A 10,835-nucleotide genomic window follows, 5' to 3' on the forward strand; every position below is an offset into this window, starting at 1 on the left:
ATAGGCAGAGCCAGCTGTCAATCCCACAGCTGGGTGGATCTCGACAGCAATGTCGGGATCCGTTCCGGCTGCAGCATCTCAGTATACCGCGAGCTGTAACTCGCGATATACTGAGCTTTGGGAACGCTAGTTTGTGTTCTCCCATGACCCTTAGGAGAACTATGGGGAAAAGCCCTGACCCCATAGTTCTCCTTTAATTGGCTACATAGTTGTTTCAGGACGATGACTCACTAAGTAGTAAACTAAGGCCTGGTTCACACCTGTGGGTTTTCGAGCAGTTGGAAAAGCGCATTTAAATGCTCAACACAAGAAATTCCATGATTTCCAATAACTCCTGTTCACACCTGAGCAGCAATACATCAAATGCCTAAAAAGGTATATGAACTTCTTTGGGCCATTAACAGCGCATTTCTGCCCTATAGACTTCAATGGAAACAGACAAAAATGCACGGCAGAAGCATGTTGCACACTTTTCATGCACATTTTTGCGCATTTGTATGCACAGCCGTCCATTGCCCGCAATGTTTGAAAGATTGCCAGTCAAAACACACATCTTAATGTATGTGCGTGGAAATGCGCGTCAAAGTGTGCAAAACACGCATAAACGTGCAAATAATCCGAAACACACAAAAGCCTAAGAGCTTGCAGCTTCAAAAAAACATTTAGATATGGCTCATTTTTCTATTCTGATAGGTTCCCTTTATTTGTGATAACCGTATGTGCCAGGTAATGACATCAACACTGCATACACACTGATGTCATCTTAATCAATTAATGAGATTGTCCTTCCTCACGGCCTACAAGGCAGAGTCATGGGTGATTGCTTTGGTTTGATCAAAAACCAAACCAGTTTGGCAGAAATATGTTGTTTTCATTTTGTATATAGTTTTATGTCATAAACATTCAGATGGAAAACATACTGAGCGGAATTTATCAAAACCGGAGCAGACAAAATGTCTGCCATTGCTGTGCATGACAACCAATCCGCTTCTATCTTTAATTTTCAAGTCTTAACTGAACAAACTGAAGAGAGAAGCTGATTGGTTGCCCTGGGCTCCAGATTTTGTCTGCTCCTGTTTTGATAAATTCCCCTCACTGTAACTCACAATATTTCATAATGGACGTGAAGGTAATATCTGCTTAAAGCAGATTAAAGAAGATATATATTTTCTTTAGTTCCAGTATCCAGAATAGATGTGTGTGTGTGTGTGTGTGTGTGTGTATATGTATTATTAGTAGTAGGGCTGGTAATGATTAAAATTTTCGTGTTCGATTAATCGAAAAAATGTTTAATCGATTAATTTCGATTAATTATAAGGCACATACAGATCCAACTACATTGGCCTATACACATACAGCAGAGCAATGAAGTAATAAAATGAACTAGGATCACACTAATCCAGCACGTTATTAATCTCATAGTAGTAGTATTATTATTATTAATATTATTATTAATATACTGTTTTTGCCAGGTATCCACAATGTTACTAAGCTGTTCATTTGATAACTCAGTACTTTTAACATTTCAATGCCATGTCACCGTGACCTTGGGTAAGTCCTGTTATCTGTATGTCTGTGTTCTGTAGATCATTAGAACATAAATGCATGGCATGTCTAAATAATGTCAGATGTGCAGATGTGCAGTCGTATAATTATTTGAAGTGCTTATTCTGCAACCATAGAACAGTAAGTAGAAGCATGACCTACATTTGTGAAGTATAGCTGGTAAATAGTAATGCTGCAATTACATAAACACTCTAGAGGCAGGGTGTGACATCACTACAAACATTATACATAGTGGGCCATTAATGGTCCCAGTCTAGTTCAGGGAAGTGGCAAAAAGTCAAAGGGAAGGCAAATGAGCAGGAAAGTGAGCAGGAAAGATTGGGGTGATTGGTGGAGGATGAAAGCAAGCTCCCGTGAGAGTGGTTTCAATCCATCGTTGAAAAGGAATAGCAGGTGGAAAATGTCTGACGGGTAACTGATGTAAGCAGCCAAAACACTGGGGCACAACATGAGTCCCAAAATAAAGACACAAGGAAGGGAAAGAAAGAAAGAAAGAAAGAAAGAAAGAAAGAAAGAAAGAAAGAAAGAAAGAAAGAAAGAAAGAAAGAAAGAAAGAAACATAGGGTTGACATGTTACATACAGTACATAGAATAGATGAAATATTAGATTGATAAAATAGATAGATTAGGTTGATACGTCATATAGATGGATACATAGAATAAACTGATACATTAGGGTGATACGATAGATAGATAGATAGATAGATAGATAGATAGATAGATAGATAGATAGATTAGACTAAAATAATAGAATAGATAGATAGATAGATAGATAGATAGATAGATAGATAGATAGATTAGACTAAAATATTAGAATAGATAGATAGATAGATAGATAGATAGATAGATAGATAGATAGATAGATCATAGATATATCGAATAGACTAAAATATTAGAGTAGATAGATAGGTAGATAGAATAGGTAAATATTCCTTCTGTTTACTCTCTCCATATAGAGACTACTTTGGCAAACACAGCCCTTTCCAGAAAGGAATTCCACTTAACCAGATCATTCTACAAAAGATACATTTTACATTGGCACTGGCACATAACAAATTATGTATTAGTAGACCTGTAAAATAACACCCTGTAACTGAAGAATAAGAATGCAGGTATTCCATGTAAAATGCACTGTAGCGCAATGCAGACCCATGATGGGATTAGGGAGGGGGACATGGTGGCAGGCCATCACTGCATGTGACATCTTGTACACAACAGTGTGTGTGCACCATAGGACAGATGTATGTAGAGGACTCTGCCACACCCTGCACAGAATGGACACCGGCTACCCTGACACTGGGAGGGGCTACCTTTACTATTGTACATGGCTTTCAGAAGCAGGGTGCAACACAGCACCAATACGATGCAAATCCTCAGCTCCTCTATAGATCCTCTATAGAAGCTCTTTATTACAATGTAATTAATGGCTGTATCAGTGAGCCCTCTAGATTTGCATCCCCTCATAATAATATAAAAGACATCAGTAAATGGTCACTCACCCCAAAAACCACACAGTCGTCACCCTGGAATAAAGGCAGATACTTGTCCCCTCTTTGAACCTCCGACTGATTTAAAGGGCGAAATCTACACAGGACCTTGATGCTGCACTCAGCGGTTTCAGCCATGATGGGGAGGTGAGGTTGATAGGAGGCAATGAGTTTTCTTAGAGCCGGCTGGTGTGATGGATGGCTTAGAGCAAGGGGCTGGAAGGTGGGGTGCTGCTAGAGGGGATCCCAGGGGCGGATTGGGCGATCACTTGATCCAGCTGTCAATGCAGAGCCCTGTGTGATGCTGGGGAAGGATGCTCAGGAGATGTGATGATGATCAGGAGGAGGCTGGCAGAGGTGTCCAGCCGGCTGTCAATTCTCATCTGCATGCGGAAGGCTCTGTTGAGAAGTTCCTCTTCGTCTGTCTAATGGGCTGACCAATGGACATGTACACACAATGGATGGTACCGGAGACTGTGTCTTCCTGAGCCTGATTGCTGCAGAGATGAAGCCACCAGTCTGCGCTGCAGCCTCTGCTGGTACACTGCTTAATCATTCCGTGCTGCAGCTCTTAAGGTGGCCCAGCCTTTTAAGGTGGAAGCAAACCACTGCATCCCCTGCTGCTGCTTCTTTAAGGGCTCTTCTGTTTATGGGTTATTTTGGTTTGGATGACTTGCCAGTACATACTACTAGATTGCAGTAATAATCATTACACCTTTCTCCATAATAAAAATAAAATATGCTACATATTGATAATTCTCTGCTGCTTCTTTAAGGGCTCTCCTGTTTATGGGTTATTTTTAGTTTGGATGACTTGCCAGTACATACTACTAGATTGCAGTAATAATCATTACACCTTTCTCCATAATAAAAATAAAATATGCTACATATTGATAATTCTCTGCTGCTTCTTTAAGGGCTCTCCTGTTTATGGGTTATTTTTAGTTGGGATGACTTGTCAGTAAATACTATTAGATTGCAGTAATAATCATTACACATTTCTCTGTAATACAACAAAAGAATATGCTACATGATGCATATGCATACCTATGCCATACTATAATAGTTCTCTTCTGTTTCTTTAAGGCCTCTCCTGTTTATGGGTTATTATGGTTTGGATGACTGTACAGTACATAATAGTGGATTGCAGTAATAATTATTACACATTTCTACATAATATAAAAAAATTATGCTACATGATACATATGCATTCCTATGCCATACTATAATAGTTATCTGCTGTTTCTTTAAGGGCTCTAATGTTTATGGGTTATTATGGTTTGGATGACTTGTCAGTACATAATAGTGGGTTTCAGTAATAATTATAACACATTTCTCCATAACAGAAAGTAAAACATGCTACATATTGATAGTTGCCCATTCTGCAGCAGCAGTAACCATGTTTACATTACAGAACCTATAACGCTAAAAAGTGTTTTAAAAAGTGTTTTATTTATTACGACACAGCCCTGGGCATCTTCAGCTGGCCAAACATCAGTAGAATTATTTTTCAGAATATTTATTTCATTCATCAATAATTATAGGAATTTTTTATTTTTGGGAACAAATTGAATTCTAATAGTGAATGTGGTTTTGGTTCGGCAAACTCCATTCATTCCAAAATCGAATGTTAAAATTAAAAAAAAGTTGAAGGCATTATCCAATGTTCTGACCAGATTTTTCTTATGAACATTCGTAGGAAAATCTACCAGTGTATGGAGAGATTTGTCTCAATAAATATTATTTTAAAAATAATATGTATGTGGAGGGAACACATTCAAGCATCTATAGGACTGTACATGTATTGTTCCTGTATGTTATCATCATTATCTAAGTTTTAAAAAATAATTTTTAGGGATATTTTAGCAACGGTTGAGAGTAGAAACTTTTACCATGCAATCAATGTTTCGCTAAAGTGTATGTCAGGGGGGAAAAAAATGATCTGCCAGAAATGCACTCAGCTCCAAAGGATGACTAAGCATAACACCATTATAGATTGAGTGGTGTCAGCCCTGCCCACTTTTCTATTGCTAAACTACTGAATCATGCCCCTTCTCATATCAACAACATAAGCACATATTCATCCATAGTCTAGGATAAGAACTGGGATGGTCAAGTCAGGCTGCTTGAGATAACACCGGAAGTGTGGACAGGACACTGGGCTGCTCTGAAATTCTTTCATGGTCAACAGGTTTTTTTGCACTTATTGCACAAATATAACAAAATGCTTCCAATGGCATATTTTACAGAGGGAGCAAATAAGTTCATTGTTATGGTTTACATACACTTTATTCTGTCACCAACATGATTACATTTGTCCTGTCTGCTGTGTCTGTAAACACCAAATGGGCACTTCAGGCCAGGGTCATCTTTAATATCAATTGGGCCCTGGACATGATTTTGCTGATGGGCCCCCACAACCTGTCCTCTATCACCTGTCCCCCCACTTCCCGACCCAGACTCCCGTATCTGCCTACATCACCTTCCCCGGAAAAGAAACTATATATATACAGTATATATAGAGAGAGATATAGATAGATAGATAGATGGATAGATAGATAGATAGATAGATAGATAGATAGATAGATAGATAGATAGATAGATAGATAGATAGATATATAATGCACCGATACCATTTTTTCCAGACCTATACTTTTTCTCACCGTACTCACCGATACCACTCACCGATACCTTTTTTTTTTTTTTTTTTTAAAAGTCATGCGACCGTTTTTCTAAAACAATACAGACTAATGGTTTTAGGACAGTGGTGGAGAGCCAGGGCCTGGCATTTCTGCCATTGACTCCAAGCTGTAGAGGGACTACAAATCCCAGCAATATATTATACAGCAATACAGAACAGCACCAGCTAGCGAGGACTACAAATCTCAGCAATACATTATACAACAATGCAGAAAAATATCAGCTATAAAAGACTACAAATCTCAGCAATACATTATACCCAATGCAGAATACCATCAGCTATAAAAGACTAGAAATCTCAGCAATACATCATACAGCAATGCAGAATGGCACCGGCTATAGAGGACTACTAATCCCAGCAATATATTGTACAGCAATGCAGAATAGTATACAAATCTGCTACATACTCTGTGCTTCTGCACTGCTCTGGGATGCTGGCCTGATGTCTCGGGTGGAGGGTCTCAAAAGGGGCAGATGTGCAGGGTCTCAGCAGGGACAGATGCGGAGGGTCTCAGCAGGACAGATGTGGTGGATCGCAGCAGAGGCAGATGTGGAGTATTGTAGCAAGGGCAGATGTGGAGTATTGCCACAGGGGCAGATATGGAGGATCACAGCAGGGGCAGATGGAGGATCATAGCAGGGGAAGATGGGGGATCACAGCAGGGGCAGATGTGGAGGATCACAGCAGGGGCAGATGGAAGGTCTCTGCAGGGGCAGATGGAGGGTCTCAGCAGGGCAGATGTGGAGGATCACAGCAGTGGCAGATGGAAGATCTCTGCAGGGGCAGATGTAGGGTCTCAACAGGGCAGATGTGGAGGATCGAACCATGGGCAAATGGAGGATCACAGCAGGGGCAGATGGAGGATCACAGCAGGGGCAGATGGAGGATCACAGCATGGGCAGATGGAGGATCACAGTATTCAAGTCTAGCAGCCAATCTCTAGGCCTGAACACTGTCACAGGGTGTAAAGGCTGCCATCCTCAATCCCTGTAAATTATGACATCAGCTGACGCCTAGAATTTTGTTGAGGCTACAGCAGAGAAAGGTTACATCTAGGGCTGTGGAAATTAAAGATTAATTTCTCGATTAATCGTTAAACTTTTTGATCGATTAAAATAATTTTGATCGCTAATGAAAACACTTACCTCTCCCCCGGCTTCTGGGAGTCCCGTCGGCGATCTGGGGATGTCACCGGACCCCTCCCCCCTTCCCCAAGTGGCTCCGTCGACTAACGAAGGGAAGGGGGGAGGAGTCCGGTGACGTCAATGTCCGTGACGGCTAACGAAGGGAAGGGGGAGGAGTCCGGTGACGTCGATGTCTGTGACATCACCGGGCTCCTCCCCCCTCCGTTAGCCGACGGAGCCACTTGGGCCGGTGAGTTTGCCCAAGAAACTTTCTGCATGAGCGCCAGCATGTGTATAGGCCAATGCCTTATTGGCCTATACACATACAGCACAGCAATGAAGTAATAAAATGAATTAGGATCACACTAATCCAGCACGTTATTATTCTGAGTTGCCCCACTCAAGCGGCGGCCATATTGAGTGCGGCACGTGAGATTAATAACGTGCTGGATTAGTGTAATGCTAGTTCATTTTATTACTTCATTGCTGTGCTGTATGTGTATAGGCCAATGTAGTTGGATCTGTATGTGCGTTATAATTAATCGAAATTAATCATTAATCAATTAAGACAAAATTTGATTAATCGAACATGGAAATTGTAATCATTACCAGCCCTAGTTACATCACTTGGTAACATGAAATTAAAATTACCTGTATAGACAAACTAAAATGATTCTACAGCATATTTCAGTATCCAGTATACAGTGCAACAACACTATGAGTGCAGCTATGTTGTATTATTATCTAAAACGGCCAGGCACAGAGTGGTGTCATAAACTTCTGTTTCAACGCAACTTTCTGTAGAATGATTGGTCATTAAGGGTTCATTCATACTATTGATGTGCGTTAACACACCTTTTTAGTGCTTTAATATGCATTGCGTTAAGGCAGTCCATCCATCGAGTAGGCTGTCAGAGCTCCTCAGTGAATGAAACAACACACGTGCACTATTTGTCGCAATGTATCACACCACAATGCACATTTTTTGTGAAATACCACACATGTAATGTACAGTAATACACAGTATTTCTAGTGTTAACCTACATTGCGTTAAACCAGATTCACCTCTTTCTGTCCCATCCGCTTCTGGCTCTTGTGCTTGGAGGAAAACTGAACAGTTCTTTAAGTTTTCTCCACCTCCTCTCCCCAATGCCTCCAAAATGTCTTTGAAGGGCATTGCAGCAGACACATTTATTGATGCCCAGTCACACAAAAGACCCACTGACTGTTATAGACCAGGAGTGAGGGTAAATACTTTGTCACCATCATTTTTCTATTTTGGCCTATTCACACCAAAATCATCGCACAGTAAATGCATAAAAAACAGACACAGTTACATTTGTGTTGTTGTTTGGTTGTTTTTTTTTTCGTGCAGCAAAGAAGACACATTTAAAGAAAATTTTATGAAAAAAGGGATGCGTTCACATGCATTGCATTGCATTGATATACCTTTGCACATGTTGTGTTGCGAAAAAATGCAGTCTGCTCTACTAAAAACGCACATCAATACAACACAATGGTGTGAACTACACCCATTGAAATTCATTGATTTTTAGTGTCTATGCATTTGGTATGCGCTACTTAATGCAGCAAACACATTGGGTGAGAATGGGCCCTAAAATACTGTCCCTATGCTGTACACTTACAGCCCTGGTAAAATGTCATAATACCTGGTCTTGTTATTGTCTAGCCAAATGCTTGCCTTTGTGAATACATGGAGTAACAGCTGCAGCCGGGAACAATACTCATCTATTACAAATTAATTCGACCAACTTCTTAAAGTGACACTAAACTCAGGAGTTAAATCTTAAAAATGCATTCAAGTACCTTAACTATTACCAAAACTGGACCTTATTTATGTATCACTCAGCTGTAGATCCTCAAATCATCTCTGAATTGGTGCTGGCCTTCCTTGTGGAGATGTTACCATGTTTCATGTTATTCCCTGAATATGGGTGTAACATGAAACACGGTTTCATAAGTAAACTTAGCATTTAATATGAAAGCAAAAGTATAGAGCAATACTCTACATGCAACAAATATGAAAGTTACATCAAACTTATTTTATGATAAATACTGCAATGATCATTCAGAATATGTACTTTCCTAAAACACACGTTACTTTCCCTTTCATGGTGGAGGTGTTTCAAATAGTCCAGTAATCTCAATGATAACTAGAAGTTCTGCACCAGGTTTGTTATCCATTATGACAGAAATCAAGTGTCTATTGCATGACAATAGCGCAGCTATGAAATAACAAGATGATGATAATAAATAATAATCTCATTATATCAGGAACAACAAATAGAAACAGACATATTACCAGCGGCTTCCTCTGACTAGGCAATCTCTAAAATAATAATGTAGGTAAAGGTCATAAAATATTGTGAAAAGCATTGAGGAATGCTCCATGCAAGTGTGAAATAGACTTGTTAACAACAGGGAAAATATAGAACAAAAAAGGCACCATAGGAAAACTGGTTGGTCGATTCAAGAAGAAGTCTTGGACTCAAGGCTCTGTAATGGGAAAGTAAGTCTACATTCTCATCATGGCAGCTGTACGTATCCAAACAAGTGACCTACATTTTGGCAGAGTGCTTCCTACTCAACTTACATAGTTACATAGTATTTGAGGTTGAATAAAGACATTAGTCCATCAAGTCCAACCTATTAGGATCTCATTCTAGGAGTACCTGTAGCCCTGTATATTACGGTCCCTTAAGAAATCGTCCAAAAGTTTCTTGAACAATTCCACATTATTTGCTGAAATCACCGCCTGTGGCAGTGAGTTCCAGACCCTAACTGATCTTACTGTGAAGAACCCCTTTTGCCCCTTGTGCTGGAATTTTTTTTCCACCAATTTTAGGTGGTGGCCTCTAGTTTGTGTAATGGAGGTAATTTTAAACAGTTTATCGCTAATGTTGCTAATGTCAGGAGAACAACCCATTTACAGCCTTCCAAATGCCTTGGGAGGAATTATTTTCTTTCCACATACTCGGAATCTCATCTCAATATATTTCACAGCTGCAGGTGGGGTCTGTATGAAGTTAATTAATAAAATGAAACATATGCAGTACATCTCTGTAAATAATTCTCATTTCCCCATGTTCAATTTCTTTAAATGCTGCAAGTAGAGAAAATACCCCTTGATTTTCCTAGAAATCCTTACCTTCCTGTGTACCCTCTGCTGCATTGACATCCAAAGCACTGTTATCAGCCCTGCCCAGTTCTTCCCTGTGCACTACAGAAAACCCACTCTCTCCACCACCACCATATGCTATACAGATGTGCGGAGGGGAAAGTGTTTTGTAGTCCATGAGAAGAGAATTGGGCAGGCTGACAACACTTCTTAGGATTTCAGTGCAGCAGAGGCAATGGGTTGTCAGCTCAAATAGGAAGTTAGCAGCACACAGATTCCTTTCAGAGCAGCAGGTATTTTTCTGCACTTGAAGCTTTTAAAAAAACAAAACAAAATACAGTATATGGAAATGTGCATGAATCTCATTGGTGGGCAGCAGGGTAGGGAAGGCATAGCACCTGCCAGATGTTTACTGTGGTCTGTGTTCCTATTGGGAATATTTATTCTCACTCCCTTTAAGGACAGGGATTGATTGGATTTCTCTCCAGTGAGACAAATACCATGTGAGGAAACACGTTTTTCAGTAAAATAGGAAAGAGATAGAATCCCTATCCATTATTATTACTCTCTGTGACTACTGTGATGTCCCGTGATGACTGCTTCCCTCGTTTCTTGTACTGCTAGCACAGGCAGTGAGAGTTGCAGGAAATTAGGTGAAATCTCTCCAAAAAGCTTTGACTTTACTGGCATTTTGCTTACATGACCTTTAACCCCTTCATGACTGAGCTTGTTTGTAGTTTCTGTTCATAAATGACTGACACACTTTTGACATTTTTGATGTGTGATTCTTCCACGTCAGTAATATACTTTCTTACAAA

At 40.0% G+C, this 10,835-nt stretch overlaps 1 protein-coding gene across 1 annotated transcript in view; it reads right to left on the minus strand.

Moving 5' to 3' along the window:
* The window catches only part of KIF5A (kinesin family member 5A), a 125,353-nt gene extending 122,116 nt beyond the window's left edge, over nt 1–3,237 (minus strand). The window contains exon 1 of the mRNA XM_018569717.1: nt 3,066–3,237. Within this exon, the coding sequence (XP_018425219.1) occupies nt 3,066–3,191 (126 nt within the window). The 5' untranslated portion in view covers nt 3,192–3,237. The remainder of the gene's footprint in view (nt 1–3,065) is intronic.
* Nucleotides 3,238–10,835: the final 7,598 nt, after the last annotated feature.

This window comes from Nanorana parkeri, unplaced genomic scaffold (assembly GCF_000935625.1).
Source record: "Nanorana parkeri isolate BGI_ZX_2015 unplaced genomic scaffold, ASM93562v1 scaffold35, whole genome shotgun sequence".
Classification (NCBI taxonomy): Eukaryota; Metazoa; Chordata; class Amphibia; order Anura; family Dicroglossidae; genus Nanorana; species Nanorana parkeri.